The 16,166-nt window shown below is 47.3% G+C and overlaps 6 protein-coding genes across 6 annotated transcripts; 1 reads left to right on the forward strand and 5 right to left on the reverse strand.

Annotated features, from left to right (window-relative positions):
• Window positions 1-447: 447 nt before the first annotated feature.
• LACBIDRAFT_330424 (uncharacterized protein) lies at window positions 448-1,068 on the reverse strand (the record flags this gene model as incomplete). Its single annotated transcript, XM_001884748.1, has 3 exons — window positions 448-597; window positions 728-740; window positions 791-1,068. 3 exons carry the CDS (start codon window positions 1,066-1,068, stop codon window positions 448-450), a joined length of 441 nt encoding a protein of 146 aa, XP_001884783.1.
• Window positions 1,069-1,683: 615 nt separating this feature from the next.
• Window positions 1,684-4,104, reverse strand: LACBIDRAFT_330425 (uncharacterized protein; the record flags this gene model as incomplete). Its single annotated transcript, XM_001884749.1, has 12 exons — window positions 1,684-1,923; window positions 1,998-2,001; window positions 2,054-2,229; window positions 2,280-2,438; window positions 2,526-2,639; window positions 2,686-2,907; window positions 3,081-3,128; window positions 3,186-3,319; window positions 3,372-3,549; window positions 3,669-3,707; window positions 3,755-3,936; window positions 3,990-4,104. The coding sequence occupies 12 exons, from the start codon at window positions 4,102-4,104 to the stop codon at window positions 1,684-1,686; spliced, it is 1,611 nt and encodes a 536-aa protein (XP_001884784.1).
• A 280-nt stretch (window positions 4,105-4,384) lies between these two features.
• Window positions 4,385-5,266, forward strand: LACBIDRAFT_330426 (uncharacterized protein; the record flags this gene model as incomplete). Its single annotated transcript, XM_001884662.1, has 1 exon — window positions 4,385-5,266. The coding sequence occupies one exon, from the start codon at window positions 4,385-4,387 to the stop codon at window positions 5,264-5,266; it is 882 nt and encodes a 293-aa protein (XP_001884697.1).
• Window positions 5,267-5,383: 117 nt separating this feature from the next.
• On the reverse strand, window positions 5,384-6,066 carry LACBIDRAFT_304273 (uncharacterized protein; the record flags this gene model as incomplete). The annotated part of the gene is made up of 3 exons (XM_001884750.1): window positions 5,384-5,575; window positions 5,630-5,838; window positions 5,949-6,066. 3 exons carry the CDS (start codon window positions 6,064-6,066, stop codon window positions 5,384-5,386), a joined length of 519 nt encoding a protein of 172 aa, XP_001884785.1.
• An 833-nt stretch (window positions 6,067-6,899) lies between these two features.
• On the reverse strand, window positions 6,900-10,639 carry LACBIDRAFT_330427 (uncharacterized protein; the record flags this gene model as incomplete). The annotated part of the gene is made up of 10 exons (XM_001884751.1): window positions 6,900-6,913; window positions 6,991-7,625; window positions 7,767-7,986; window positions 8,007-8,580; window positions 8,631-8,776; window positions 8,823-8,999; window positions 9,241-9,267; window positions 9,323-10,117; window positions 10,153-10,223; window positions 10,278-10,639. 10 exons carry the CDS (start codon window positions 10,637-10,639, stop codon window positions 6,900-6,902), a joined length of 3,021 nt encoding a protein of 1,006 aa, XP_001884786.1.
• A 1,120-nt stretch (window positions 10,640-11,759) lies between these two features.
• Window positions 11,760-15,700, reverse strand: LACBIDRAFT_330428 (uncharacterized protein; the record flags this gene model as incomplete). Its single annotated transcript, XM_001884752.1, has 6 exons — window positions 11,760-12,643; window positions 12,847-13,320; window positions 13,353-13,626; window positions 13,949-14,391; window positions 14,521-15,529; window positions 15,611-15,700. 6 exons carry the CDS (start codon window positions 15,698-15,700, stop codon window positions 11,760-11,762), a joined length of 3,174 nt encoding a protein of 1,057 aa, XP_001884787.1.
• Between the last annotated feature and the right edge of the window lie 466 nt (window positions 15,701-16,166).

Genomic DNA, 16,166 nt, shown 5'->3' on the forward strand with positions numbered 1-16,166 from the left:
AAATATTTAAGGGAGGGGGGAAGTAAGGGGGAAGTGATGGAGGGGGGATAATGTAGTAGAGAGTGAGGGGGGAGGGAGGGGGAAGGAGTGATGGAGGAGAGAGGGAGTGGTGAAGGGTGAGGTGGGAATGGATGGAAGGGGGAGCAATGGGAGGGGGGGCAATGGAGGGAGGGGGAGCAACAGAGGGAGGGAGGGGGGATGATGGAAGGGTGGTGGTGAGGAATGATGGAGGGAGGGGGAGCTCACCTGGGCTCGTCGTTGCCCATTTCCGTTGACGCAAGCGGAATCCTCCGTGCGTGGGCGCGCGTCTTCGTCCGTGGGCGTGCGTCGTCGTCGGTCGTGGGTGGTGGGCTGTATTGGCGTCCGTGGGGGTGGGTTGCCGTTTCGTTCGTCTTCGCGTTTGCGTTTGCGTTGCGCTCGTGGGTGTTCGTTGTCGTGCGTGGGTGCTCATTGTCGTGTCGTGGGCGCTCGTGGGCAGTCGTTGTCGTGGGCGGGCAGTGGGGTCGTGTCGTCGTCTTCGTCTGCTGGGCGTCCGTTTTCGTTTGCGTGCGGTTGCGGCTCGTTTGGTTGTCGTGTCGTGGGCGTTCGGTGTCGTGTCTGGGCGCTCGTTTCTTTTCGTGGGCGCTCGTGGGCAGTGGGGGTCGTGTGGGGTGGTGTGCATCGTTTGTGGGTGGGCGGGCTCGTCGGTTGTCGTGTCCGTCCGTCGTTTCGTTGCCACGTCGCTGACCGTGACGTGGCACCTGGTTTGTTGTCAAAAGGTGGACTGGGAGGGGTTACCCAGTCCACTTACCTGGGCTGCAGTCGAGGCGGAACGTCCATTGACGTTCCGCGTCGTCGTCGTCGCCTCCCATCCGTGTGACGTGGCGTTGCCACGTCGTGTGGCTCTTGCAATGGCGGGGTCGTTGTTGACGACGTTGCGTGTCGTCGTGCACCGTCAGCGTGGTCGTCGTCGTCAGTGAGGTCGTCGTCGTGGTCGTGGTCGACGTCGATGTCGCGGGCGGTCGTCGTGGCTTGAAATGGTGGGGTGGATGGTGATGGTGATGGTGGAAGGAAGAAACGACGTGGCATTGGCAATGCGTCGTGTCACGTTTGAGACGCCACGTGACAAAAGGTGGTATATATATACCTTTACTTTACCATATAATAATGCCTTCGTGGCTCAGTTGGTTTGAGCACTGTTAATATTGACGAGGTTGAGAGTTCAATTCCTGTAGATGTAAAATTTCTATTTTTACTTAAATATAGTAAGGACACTATAAATACTGTATTCTAATGGTATAATGGTCATCCATGGAATCCATGTGGACTGCTCCATGGAATCCATGTGGACTGCTCCATGGAATCCAAGGTGGATATGCCTGCATTCCATGTGGAATCCAATGGAATCCATATGGAGTGGTGTTGGAGTCCATATGGAATTAATCATTCCATGACCATTCCATGGTCATTCCATATGGAATCCATGAGGTCTATGGAATCCATGAGGTCTATGGAATAAGGAAATGGCTGGGTCCTCAGCCAACATGGATTCCATGGATTCCATATGGAATTATCCATGGATTCCATGGATTCCACATGGATTCCATACGGAATAACCCGGGGAAGGTAAAGACCTCAACTAACCTGTGGCCAGGGCCTGAAAACCTCAAACCCCCCACTAATCTGAGTCCACCCCTCAAAAATTCAGCGGCGACGCCGGCTGAAGACGTCGGCAAAAGCGGTGGTGGATGAGAGTGTTGCAAGAGAGCCAGAGGGAGGCTCTAAACGAGATCGAGAGGATGGAAGGTTTGAGAAAGAACCCCTCGGTTTTGATGAAGACTCGGGGGAAGGGGTAGTGGTCGAGTCGCGCATGTCGTTGTGGTTGTACAGTACCAAGTGTGAACCGTGAAATTTCACTAAGTCCCGCGTCACAAAAGCGTGACCCTGCCAAAGGGTGTTCGTTTGTCCCAGCCGTTTCTTGAATGGAGCTTGCGGAGTTTGAAGAAACGGATGGTCACGAGCCTATATATTTGTATAAGCAGAGAGGAGATTCACGAGAATACAAAAGACTTACTTTGCAAGCTTGAGAATATGTTTGAGGAGGCGAGGGATGATCTTGGACTCCTGCGTCTTCTTTTCAAACTCGATGATTTGTTTGAGATGTGCATTGAACTTGTGCTTGTATGCTGTTGCGGTGAATTGAACATCGACGTGCTCGCCGGTTTGCCATTCATCAATGCAGCTCTCAGCCTGGTGATGAGTTAGAACAAACAATTCACATGAAAGTATGACCGACGTACAACAGTGATGACAAGAGCCATCGTTATTTTCGAGAGCGTGTCATCTTCAGAGAACTCCGGATGAATGACTCTGTCGTCGGTCTTGTTTCGGAACCACATTTTGTTGATGATGGCTTGGAACACGGGGTGACGGTAGAGGCCTTTGCGAGCCTTTGTGTCCTAGAGGGTGTCTGAGAACTGAGAATAGACAGAGGGATTATGACAAACCTTGTACATAAAGGTGTTTCAGTCCAGCAGGTCTTCGACTAGATTTCTGATCTCGCGCTTGGGAGCACTTGGATTGATTCCATATGCAGCCTCAACCAAAGGCCGCGCGATGGTCTTGAGCTGGCCACGGACTTGAGATGCACGAGCAGTGATCTGTTGAGTGATTAGATGACGGAAAACGGTTGATGATGACGCTTACCAGCTTTAGCATGTCTTCATCAAACTCGACGCGAACACCTCGTGCATTACACGATTCCACCCAAGCTCCTGTGGCCGTATCGCGATCCTCAAGGCGGTCCGGATAGGGTTGGACACCACCGATCTGAGCGCGGTATATCGAGATAGTCTCCTCGAGAAGGGATTTGCTGAGTTCGTCAAAGTCTGCAACTCGGGCGCGTCTTCGCGAGCCTGATGACTCGGTCTTGGGTCATTTGGTGACCACTGTGGTCGAAGGCGCTGGGGTGGCTGGATGATCCTTTCGGATGCGAGAGTTTATGGTTGGAGCGATGGGGGGTGCTGTTGTCTTCTAGAGTTGGGAGGTTGGTAAGTAAACAGCTTAAAAGTTCGCTGACCAAGCAAACATGGAAGACGTACAGGTTGCTTCGAAGCACGAACAGATGGGGTGAGGGCAGCTTGATGGTCCTTATGAGAAGACAAAGAGGTTAGTAAGATTATGGTGATGAGTTAGAAGTGACAAACCTGCTCGGCCTGCTTTGAAACATGAGCAGACTCTGCGCGAGGGAAAGCTTCGAGCTCAGGGTGTGCATCAGGGTACTTGTAGACCACTGGTTGTGAGTAGAGCGTCGATTTGGTTCCAAACTCATCATCACTATCTGAAAAACACAAACGTCATGATAACAGCATGTAAGGTAAGGAGAGCCTTACTCTCTGCTTCCGGATACCTCTTTTCTTTCGTATAGTAGGTACCATCAGGCCGCCCATAAAGTGACATGCTTTTGGGGCTGTATGGACCAGGAGTGTGTTCATCCATCATGGATGGCGAAGATTGAGGAGGCTGTCCAGTGACACGTCGAACAAGATTCTTGGACGGCCCTCTTGTTTCCTGGGTAGATTGGTCAGATGGGGGGTAAATAGGCACAATGAGATATGTACAAAAGTCGTTACAGGTACGTTTTCCTTGTCTGGTGCGACTCGATGGGTTAGAGTTCGACTATCACGTACGGTGGTCTTGATGACTGGTTGAAGTGTAAAAGATGTAAACTTTCATCACGTTAGCACAGGCTCTTGACATAGAACATGCAACTTACTCCTTGACCAGTGTGAACAACAGGCTGGTCGTCTTCATCCTCAGACTCGACATCGGCCTCAACAGGACTTTGGACAGGTATAGATTGATAGCCCATGATTGCTTCCTGGGCTTGATGACAATGTAGGGCCTGGACGTAAGCTTTGTCCTTCGACGCTGCTTGCTTCTGTGTCTTGTCAACTTCTGAGAGTCTTCATGAGTACGAGAAACATATTTATTAGGTTTGATGTACTTACCGAGCTGTTGCTGCTTGGCGGACAATGTGCGTGGGCGACCGGAAGAAGTCGGCTGAGCTTCAACAGGAGGTGCTGAAGCTGGTTTGAGAGCTGTAGTACGTGTGCGAGGGGCCATTCTAAACAGAGTTGTAAGCTGATGAAAAGACACAAGAGGACTGAGGCAATAGTGCACGCTGGTTTCATCCAGCGGTCATGGCGGTCAAATAGGAAAATCAGGTGGCGGTGTCCAATTTCTAAAAAATCAACAAAGGCGATGGCGCGATTCGCGTCGGTAACGTGACAGCGGCCATCGTATAAAACGGCAGAGAGCGGAACACTGAGACAACTATGATCGGATAGGTAAAAAAAAAATTAATGTGATTGACGGTTGAACAAGTACACATACCTCTCTTGACATGTTGACTGTCCCTCGTACTCGCCGAACCCGACTAAGGAAGGCGATAGCTGAGCAGCACGCTTCGCCTGACCCAACTGTTACTGTATCCACCATCTGCGGATTCTGTGGAAAAGGGCCCTTTGCGACTGTTCCAGGTTTACACATCCACATCCACAATATGCCTGCCTGCAATCAAGCGCGTCAAGCCGACTTTGGATCTTATGTCGCAAACATCTGGACTGAAGTAGCTGGTCAGCCGGATGGGTCTGCTCAAACACCGGAGAATCACCAAGATGGTCATGCTATTGATGGAGGGCCGGGAGAACCTGTTCAACTAGTGGAGGAACAGTCCCCCATCCAACTGGACCAGGACCTCGACAATGCCGCTGATAACTTCATGTCTACGGCTGCACAGACACAGTCAGATGAAGATCCTCCACCGCAATCGTCACAACGTACCACAATCAAGGAGGTTCCTGACGAGGATGCAATACCTCAATCCAGTCAAGAATTCTACTATGTCGAGCTCTATCCTGAGAACCAAAAGGCAGGGGCTACCTGGGGAACAGGCACTCCGTTGTTTGAATCCATACGCCAACAGCAGGAGAGAGACAGTGAGCCAATATGGGGACCTTTCGCAGATGAAGCAGAGTTGGGGTTGGCGGAATGGCTACTACGGAATGTGGGACAAAAGCAGTACTTATCACTCCCCCACCTATTCCTACTGGACTCCAGGACTCCAGTAAGATTCCTACTGGACTCCAGGACTCCAGTAGGATTCCTACTGGATTTCAACAATTCTTCCAAAAAAGGCAATTTCCACCTATTGGACTCCTACTGGACTCCAACTGGACTCCAACTGGACTTTAACAAAATACCAGAAAGTGAATACATTGCCTAGATACTGGATTCATACTGGACTCCTACTGGACTCCTACTATACAATTTACTATTACAGATGCCCAGAGCTAAGTTGAGATCATGTGACTGATAATTAAGGTCATGTGACTATCTTACCTTAGGTGTCATCTTCAAAATCTGAGTCAACATCTTTCTCCTCTTCCATATATGGTCTCTTCATCTGCTTTTCCATCACATATTGGCTGTGGTAAAACAACATAGAATGCAAAAACCAGTCAAAATTGCCTTGTGTCATCCTCTTCAGGATAGACTCAAATCCACCTAGCCAGGCATTTAACTGTTCACAGGCCTATTTTAAAATTCATTAATTTTTGTATTTCATCACACATTAACCCAAACTTACCTGTGTGTTGAATGCTCGCTTGTAGTATGATCGACCATGTTTGTCTTTTTCAACAACAACAAGATTTGGAGCTGATCCATTCAATGGTGCAGGATTACACCATTTTCGACAAATATAATCACCAACACGGTGATTAATATAGTGGTAACTATCAACAATGAACCGAGTTGTATGTTTCCAAATTCTGTCCCAGCTTCCATTGCTAATTGCTGTTCGTAATAAAAGACAAGCCTTATCAATTCAGATGTAATCTGGACGTGATTCAGCTGTAGGGTAAACTGATTCCAGAAAGTTAAGAATATTTGTGGGGGATTCAGACTTGGGAAATTTAGCCCAAGCAATAACAACACCACAAGGTGCAGTAATTGTCTCAATACAATAAAACCGTGAAGGACTAAAGTAATGGGATCTTTCAATATCAGGTGTAGCCTCATCATGGCGTTGGGTATTTGGCTCTCTATTGGGTTGCCAAGGCATTCTCTCTCCAGCCCTTCTTAAAATCCGTCTAACACCAGATAAGGTATGTGCACTTCGGTTATAGGCATTTTTTAACCATTGCTCCTGATGACCTGGATTTGTGCATGCCAATGTTCCAACCTTCTTTGTATTGGTACAACCTTTGATATGACACTTTGTTCCATGTTCAGCTTCATGCACAGGACAAAATACACCCCCTCGAGCATTGCCAACTGCTGATGTGCAATCACCATATGCACAATGAGTTGGTCCCATTACAATCCCATCCACAACCACCATCCTAACAGGTGCATGATCAACATTCATAGGCTCATCATCTGAGTCCTCCTGTACATGAGATGCAAGCTCTCTTGCTCTTGCAGCATCTTGTGCAGCTTCCTCCGCCCCTTCTCCAAGTAGAGAAGGTACAACTCTGTTTTCATCTCTACCAACTAGTGCAGCAGGATCATCACCAGTAATAAAATCAGCTTTTTTTATTTATTTTTGGGTACACTCAGAACAGGAGTGTTGAAAAGCAGGACGTATCATTCCATTTGCTCCAAGTTTACTGAATGCCTCACGAGTCACCTCATCAATAGACAGCCCATCTTTAATAGTTAAGGTGCAACCTGATACACCTGCTATTGTCCTTATAGACTCCTGAACAAATGCCTGCCAGACTTGACGACGTGAGATCCTTATTGGCTTCCCCTTACACAATTCTCCAAAAGTGTTATTCCAAAAGTCAGTGTAGGCATTTGCAGATGCATGAAAGTTATACATTGCATTTAAAACAGCTGATGAAAAGACACGATCAACCCAAACATTCTGGCCCACTTTCAAGTATACAGCAGAGTTCAAGTATACTCAATCAAATGAGCCAGTCTGTCCAACTACTCGCTCACGATCAGCAGAATATTGGGTCTGACATTTTGGGCAAAGTCCAGTAAGGACATAACTTTTCTTATAAATCTCAGTACCCTTTATTAGTGTAACTTCAGGAATATCTCGTGGTCGAGCTGCCTGGAGTAGTGACCTTGGATCACATGACATTGTTTCACATTCAACTGCATCAGGGCATATCAGAAGAACAGGCTTGAGCTCATCATGGGATATAGGGTTCAGTTTTCCTTTGAATCTTCCATCCTTGTCAATGGGATGTAACTCCAACATTTTTGCAAAAAGGTCAAGTTTATTTCCCAATGCCACAAACATCTGATCTTCAGTCATTCCCCCTTTGACTTCAGACTTTTTGAACAATCGGTCTTTTTTATCACCCAGGTGTTCAGTTAGAGCCCTGATCAATCCTGTGATCCAGCCAGTGGTATGAGTTCTTCGCTCTCCTGGATACTTAGAAATTTGTTGTCTTGCATGTAAGCTCAGAAGGGTTGTGTTGTTAGTCATGGTGAACAGTAGTAATAGCACAGTTGATAGTGAGACTTTGGAGCTAAAGTTGGATGTAACAAATTCACTGAAGACCGAAAAGGGGATATCAGGGAATGGAGAATGAGTCTGGTGGGCATTGACTGCTGGGAGCATGCTAAACATGGCTAAGATTCCAAGAATTGGGGTTATATAACCCAGTAAACCACAGAGCAAACAAAAAAAGCTAAGCATATATCCGAAACTACAGAGATTGTCTAGATTCAAAAAGATGTCAGGTTTGGCTAAAACTACTTACTTCCTATCCTTCTTCTTATTTCCTCCTTTCGCCTTCTGCTTTCCCTTGAGATTCTTTCCAGCATCACTATCCTCATCTCCAGAATCCCCACCTTGCGCCCTTTTCCCTTTACTAGCTTTCTTCTTTGTACTCTCTGAAGAACTCTCCTCTGAAGAACTCTGTTTTTTCCCCTTCTTCCCCTTTCCTTCTTTTTCTCCTTTCCTTTCTCCTTCTTGTCCACCTGCCCCCCCAAATCAGCACCCTGAGGAGAATTCTGCTCATTAAGCCATTTTTTAAGATCTGAAAAGGTATAGGATGTTTTCTGGAAACCCCAGACATCCACACTAGAAGGCCTATCATCTCCATCCTCCAGCCACTCAACCATGTCAAGATACTTAGAGACATGGGGAAAAAGTCCAACATAATACTGATGCCACATAGACTTAGAGATGAAAATCTCAATAATATCTGTGGCAGTTGGCTCAGGACATGTGCTAGGCCAAGTTTTAGCACCCTTCATTCTATTATAGTCCTGCATAGCTTTATTGCAGGCTTTATATCTCTCATATGCCAGAGTGAGGGGTACCTTCCCCTCTTGGTTCATCAAGTGAGATGAGATCTTAAGTATAGTAGCAAGCTCAAGCTTATACGTGGCTGCCAGACTCTTAGATCTTTTGGAAAATCCAAAAGACTGAGGAGCCAAGCTAGGAGCAGACCCAGACCCAGCACCAGACAAAGCTACAGAGACAGATCGTGAAATAGACGCAGATGTAGAATGAGAAACAGAACGAGAGACAGAACGAGAGCCAGAGGTGGCTTCCAGACCAAAGGAGCTCTAGAAAATATGTTAGTAGAGAACTCATGTGACTGAATGAAGCTACATACAACCAGAATAGACAAAACATATTTTCCTTTTTCCTTATTGTAGACCCATTTCACATCCTCATTCTGTTCAAGGGCAAATGCATAAGGCCCCTTAATATTCCAAATCCCATCAACATCATCCCAGGTTAAAATAGTCATGTTGGGATCTAGAAATATATCAATAAAAAATAACTATTAAGCTTTAACACTCACCTGCAACCTCAGGACAACGTTTGATAAGATTTTCCAGGACAGGCTGAATGGTTGCTGTAACATCATGGCTGAAACCCATAGACGCTTTCATTGAGGGGAGAGATAAATTGGCAGGGTCTTCCTGTGAATTATATAAAAGAACTTGACCACCAACAAGGGGCGGTCGATCCATATGCGCTGCATCAGAAAAGTTGAATACATTGCCATAGGCTCTCCCTCAAATAAGTCCACCTGCACACAAAGATATCCACTTAGTAAATATAGCAAAAAGTCTGGAAAGATTTACCAGTGGTGCATGATGCACCTTGCAAGTTATTCTGATCCCGAGGGGGACTATGGGGTGGGCTGTTCATCCTAACATCTGCCACAAAGACAAAAACTTCGTAAAAAAAATTTACGAGATACAAGTTCTACCTACCTTCATCACCATAAGGTGCATTCAAGTCTAAATGATAAAGAACAGGCTATAGTACATACATATGTAATATAATAATACTTACCTATAGTACGGGTGGGCGCTACATCACGCAATAGGGTGCTGGGCACTACAGCCGCGGGCACGTTGGTGTTGGGCACACTGGTGTTGGGCACGCTGGGGGTGGTGGCATTCATGACAGGGGTGTCTGTTGCAGGGGCATCCGTTGTAAGGGTAGTGGTAGCGAGGGTGGTGGTAGCGGGGGTGTCCGTCAAGGGGATGTTCATGGCGGGGGAATTCCTGACGGGGTTGTTCATGGTGGGGGCATTCGTGGTGGGGGCATTCGTGGTGGGGCTGCTCATGTCGCGGGTGTCCGTTACGAGGGCATTGAGGGTGAGGGCGTTGAGGGCGATGGCGTTGGCGTTGGCGTTGGTAGCGTGGTGGGGCTCGTTGACAGCCTTCGTGTTGTTTTCGTGGTTTCCGTTGCTGTCGCCTTTGTCCTTGTTGTTGCCTGACGTGTCCCCCGTGTTCTTGTTGCAGGCGTTCTCGTCGTCCGAACCGCTGTCGTCATTGGCGGCTTTCTTGGTTTTGTTGCTCAGGTGTTCGTCTTCGTCTGCGTCGTCGTCTGTGTCTTCGTCTTCATCGTCTTCATTTTCGGTGTTGTCGGTGTTGTCGCTGTGTGATCCATCGTCGCTGGTGTCGGGGCTGGTTTGTTTGTTGTTGCTCTGGATCTTGGTGGCGTCCGAACGGCGTTGACGGCCAGTGACGAGGTCGGGTGGAGGTGGAAGGTGGGTGGCAGTGGTCGACCGAATGCACATGGGGGGCGCAATCGGCACGCCGCTCTCCTTGAGCAGGCGCTCGGTCCTGTAGTGGGGTGTTACTGAAGAGGAAACAGGTAGGCAGGGGTGACTCAACTTGTAAGTTGGCTTGGGGCTCCTGCTGCATCGGCGGCAGCATCTTCTTGTGCACGATTGGCAGCCGTTTTCCTAAAAATGAGCAGTTCGTCAGTGGGCGAGGGTGTGATGAGTGGGGCAACGTACCTCGCACGTTTCGTGCCCTTTTTCCTACCCTTTGCTGTTCCCTTTCCCTTCCCCGTCACTTGCGAAGCGTCGTCGTCGTCGTCTGGGGTCTCCTTTGGGGCCGCTTTCTGTTTCTTGTTCGATTTGTCTGCGCCTGATTCGGCGCGCTTGCGTTTCTCGGTTGGTGGGGACTTGCGTTGAAGCCCGCTGCGGTTGCGTGGCTTGGCGGATCGTGTTTTCGATGGCATGGTGTATTGTCGATGGGTGTCGATGGTTGTCGATGTTTGTGGATGCAGTCGAGGCGTCGTCGATGGGTGGTGGTGACGTGGAAGGATCTGGGTTGAGGGTTTGGGCAAATTCCCACTCGCGGAAGTTGCCGGCATCCTTTCTGGGAAGGTAACCCCACGGGTGGTATGTAGAGCGTAAAGTAAAGGCTAATATAAAAGCCTATGTGGTGCAAGTGGTAAAGTGCTCATTCTATAAAATGTTGCCTTGTCCATGAGGTCAAGTGTTCAATCCATGCAAGTTGCGCTTTTTTTAATATTATATAATAAGAATAATAGTGACAAACTACTGGACTTACTGGACTCCTTGTACTCGGAAATTCCTAGTGGACTCCTACTGGACTCCTTGTACTGGACTCCACTATACCCATTCCTTAGGAATCCTTAATTCCTTGTGATTTGGGATCATTCCAGTAGGAGTCTACTAGGATTCCAGTAGGACTGAGATGCAAAATTTGTATGGTGTTCAGGCAATATGAAATTGGCTGGAGTCCTAGTAGAATCCAGTAGGAGTCCGGGATTCCAGTAGGAGTCCAGTAGGAATAGGTGGGGGAGTGTAAAGAGCTCCTATCACTTCCACCGGACAGGATTCGTGTGGTCGTATGCAGTAGTCCCGCACTGCTTTGACAAGGTAAGCATCCTCCCTTGCTTGTCGTTTTTTACGTTGACGTTTCGTCTTGGCATGTTTATGTGTTTTCGCCTTCATGAAGGAAGAGATGTGGTGAGTGCTTTTCCGTAGATGTTTGAAATCATTCATTCTATTGACGCCTGACACTAAAACCGAGTAAGGAGTGTCTTTGAAGTGAAGGTGTGATCCTTCCGTGACTGATCTAGAGACATGTATCTCATATGTGAGGTGAAAGTCTTCCCCCAGCAAGATTGGAACTGTCATGTCGGGGATGACATATGCTTCCACTTCTGTTTCCAGGATCGTTCCATCTGTAGCTTCCATGAATACTGGGATACGAACAAATCCTTTGATGTGAGTACCTGTCTCTGTTAGTTGAAAGATTTGCATTTGATAACCTTGTTGAAGAGGTGGACGGTTTCATAATGATAGGTATAGCTCTTCAGAGATCAAAGTTATGTCAGCACAAGAGTCCAGGTGAAGGTTGATCTCCGGGTTACTTGTCGACGCTAACTGTCCTTTAGTGGCCAATACAGACACGCCGATTGCTGAGGCCCCCAGCTTTGTAATTCTGGCCTTGGACATGCATACTCATTTAAGAGGAGTGGGTGGGCCTGGTATGTCGCGGAGGGGAAGTGTGAAGTCCTTGCAGGTGTCAGGTGGTTTCTCTGGAATCCGGCTTTCTCCACTGTTCCCATGAGCATTAAACGCATTACGTTCATTTGTGTTTGGCTCAAGTAATGTGGGTGGTGGTTCACCCCCTTTTGACTTGTCGATTCCTTCCAGGATATAACGAGGATCCATCACTGTAGGTTTGGAACAGGCACAGATGTCATCTTCATCCTCTATTTCAGTAACATGCGGCTGTAATGTATGCTGGATGTTGTTAGACGTGGAGACGATGTCATCCATCACATCTTCCAAAACGTGAGTGTCTTCTTTGAGTGTCAGCATACTCCTCATCTTTTCCTCATCCTTGTCCGGTACCTCTTCCATGGAAACTTCCTTCCACTTGTAGGACTTATGTCCATGAGAGTATTGGCTCGATTGTCGAACCAGTGACATCATGACCGCCTCACGAAAATCCTGGTCATTGGAGAAAGGGCTTGGTTCGTCCATTTCGATTAATTGTTCTGCGACTCTGTTATTGAGTAAGACGGCATAGGCTGTGCAATACTTCTCCTCTAATTCTGGTTCGTCGTCTGATTGTCCCACTGTAAAGTGAGCTGACCGGTTTCTAGTTTCTAAGTAGACGTTCCAATCTGGGCATTCCTTGTCCCAATGGTTAGGAATGCCACAAACTTTACACGGAGAGGGGGGAAGCCTCCCCATTTTGGTGTTGACATGATCGTTCTGTTTAAAAGGATAGCCCCTGGGCGGCGGAGGTCTCTGCCGTTTCAGGAGAACTTGGTAAACTTCTTTCAGAATCCCTTCGTCAATTAGAGATGGAACAGAAGACGAAGTGTTGGGAGGATCTGTAGTATTAGCAGTTGTTCCGTGACGTTGGCTCTCTTGACAAATCTAGCGGGAGAATTTGTGGAGTGATCCCCAGATCCCAAAATGCCCAAGCACCTTAACATATACGCGAGGTTGTCCGCTGTTACGATTTGAGAACTCTCCATTTTAGAACCATGGACTAAAGCTTGGAAGTGCTCTGTTACTTTAGAGAAAAGCATACTGGACAAACGAATGCTATCGATGTTGATAACTGAGCCCCATGATACTGGCGCTCGCTGCATAACAAGGAAGACCTCCAAGGGGCCTCCCATATCTCCATTGACCAGCATGCGAGTGTACATAATACGCCTAATTATGAATTTCCTGGGATCTTCGCGTTCATGACCCACTTGTTGGAAAGATTGGTTTTCATATGTAGCATTCATTTTCATCTGCCAAGTACGTCCCAAATAACCTTCCTTAATCCCTCTCATGTAGGCAATGTAATGTGATCTCATATACTCTTGTTGTTCTTGCGAGCACATAGCAAACCACATGCGGACTGTAGAGTCTTCTTTCAAATTCATCCATAGCCAGTAACCCAGCACTTGAGGTAAGTATCCCTTCATCGCTGCCAGTTGTTGAATTTTCCAGAAGTAATTGATTGCAGTGTCGTGGTTCCCATCCCACGTTGGCAATTGTTCCAATTTGATGTCTGTCTTTACGGTAGGGATGTAATTCCCATACAGGGCGGGAGGACGATTTTTGTCCCATTCAGGTCAATTGGAATCACAACTTCTAGTCCTAGAGGAGCTCGAAGAAGACGAAGGAGGACCAGGTGGACCTCCTCCTCTGCCACCTCTGCTTCCATAACCGTGATGGGTAATTCTGTGATCATTATTCCTCGGTGGATCATGTCCTCCTGGATTGCTGGGAGGATCATCATCTGGTGGGTCTGCATCTCCTCCGTTTGGATAACCATTGTTTTCTCGATTAGAGTCATGTTTATCCGCGTATGGAGCTGTATTCTGATTTCTAGCAGTGTTGCCCGGTTGTCAACTGTTACTTGTATTCTCAGTAGCTACTTGAGAAGTGGAAACCTGAGTTCTTGCTTGGAGAAAACCCCTTTCTTGTGGATTGGTCATTCCTGTTTGTTTCTGTGAAAGCATGGAATGAAAGGACATCGTGCCTGAAACTGTGCTCCAAGGGGTGGAAGTTATTGGTCAGGTTGCTGGGTTCAATGGCGTAGCGTTCGTATGCGAGGGGTAGGAAAACCCAGAAAATTGACCCCTGTCCAGTGAAAACGCTGGAATTTCATCGGTTCCGTAAAGGAAGTTGCTCACAGAAACATGTTGATTGGGTCCCGACAAGGGAAAGGGGCCTGGGTTACTTCCTTCGTCTTGTGAAAATAAACCTTTCGAAGACTTGAATGGAGTGCCGCTGCTCATTAACGCTGAAGACTGGGATGGCTCCAAAGCTTCGACTTGAGGAGCAAATTGAACTGCTTTAGGATTTTTCCAGGTGGTTAATGCTTGCTTCTTCTGAATTGGAGCTGTGGGCTCGAGTTCGTCTGGTAACGTGAAAGAAGAGGCTGCTTTATAGCTTGTCCAAGCTGAAAATTTTGAAATAGGGGGAGAGGTCTTCTGTGCTGGAGCAGCTAGCCAAGGAGGGGCTGGAATGATCTTTTCCCACTTCTCGTTCGTCTCTGTTAATCGGTGACGAGCGTCAAGTGAAAGCTTGTCTGCATGACGAGGAATGGTGCCGTGAATGTACCATAACTTATCGTCTATGTCTGATAATTCTGAAATATACTTATGAATATCGGGGTTCGTCGAAACTGGTGAGGACAGCACGGAAGTGTTCTGGTATTCTTGCTGATATTTCAGCATGAATCTTTGGGCTGCTCCTAACTTACTAGTCAGACAGAGCCATGTTGCGTGTAGCTGACTTGTAGTTTCCGCTCCTTCTAAGACTTTCAATAGAGTATTGTCGGGGTCTACTTGAAAGTACTTAGTTCTTTCCTCTATTAAACCGGCCATATGTTGGATAAAAACTTGGAGTTCGTTTACAGTACGAACAATCTGCTCGAACAGGGTTTTATCTACCATGTAATGTTGGGTCGGTGATCCTGGCCCTCTGTCTATGACTTCGTCTCGCGCCAAGGACGGTTTGGTGGCATAGAACATGACTCTGGACTGAGTCGATTTCGAACTCTCTCCTTCGTCGCAGTATTCCAGCCATAGGCTATACATGGGAGAAAGGGAATACCCATTTTCCATGCCCCTACACATGTATTGCGAGGGACGAGGGGTACTCTCTGCTTCTTGAAGTGTAGTGGTAACGTTGATTTCGAAAGTGGTGTCAGCTTCTGAATTTGGTCGAAATTGTTCAGGCGGGGAGTGGAATTGAATGGAGTTCGGAGGAGGAGCGACAAATACTGGTGGTCTGTCGAGGGGATTGAAAGAGAGAGGACTCGAGTTGCTTGGCTGCCATAGTTTCCTTTTTCCTTCCACTCTGGATGAGGTGTCCATTGTGATCTCCCTTGGTGTAGTTAGCAAGCCTTCTGCAGTTACGGGACTCGTGGCTACGGTGAGTACGGCGATTGTTTGTGATATGGGCTTATTCAATCCTGGGGGCAGCTTGCTTCCATCGACGATGTTTAGTCGACGCGTGATGGACGTAGTTGATGAAGATGAAGATCGAGATGAGATGTTGCAGGGTTGTTTGCCGAACATACTCGGTTTGGAGAGTGAACGGGAGTCCGATCCTTTGAAGGGGTACAAGTTGTACTGGGGCTCGGGTGATGAAGGTGGTGAGGGAATGGTAGGGGATTTGTTTCTTAGTAAAGCAAAATAATTTGGAGAAACAATACTCGCCAGTTTGGTCGACGAATTCCCACAGTGTCCACCTTTGTGAGGGTCCAACTGTGTCTAACATCGTGTGACCACTTCAGTCACCCATTTTTGGGTACCTATGAGGTACATCAATTCCTTGATTTAGGGTACCTTGGGGGTACCCATTCCGGGGTGGTATATGAGCTCCATACCAATACCATGGTACCATGGAATGGAAAACCCATACCATACCCCACTCATACCAATACCATGTTACCATACCATACCAATACCATGTCACCATACCATACCATGTCCTGTTATACCATACCAGATGGTATGATGTCACTTCATACCATCATACCAAAGCTGTCATAGGGTGTCTGGGGTCCTTTTCCAAAATATATAAATTATTTCTGCAGGCTGCAATACTGGTCCATTGGGTGCCATTTTTTGTGGGGTGGTTCTCCAGGTTTTTCCTGAGATATTAGGCTACAAATTGAGGCCAGATAGTCCAAACCATCTATTGAAAATGAGTTGAAATAGGCTTTATCCCAGCTTTCCCATGCATCCAAAGCCATTTAATGATACATATCTTTCCCAATCCTTTCTATTAGAACAATATTCATCCAAATCAAACAAAACCACATCTATTGTGATGAAGTGGTCATAGAGAAGAAAAGAAAAGTGGAAATGCTTTCAGGTTTTTGCTAAGATTTCCAATCCA

The sequence above is a fragment of the Laccaria bicolor genome, genomic scaffold (assembly GCF_000143565.1).
Source record: "Laccaria bicolor S238N-H82 LACBIscaffold_27 genomic scaffold, whole genome shotgun sequence".
NCBI lineage: Eukaryota > Fungi > Basidiomycota > Agaricomycetes > Agaricales > Hydnangiaceae > Laccaria > Laccaria bicolor.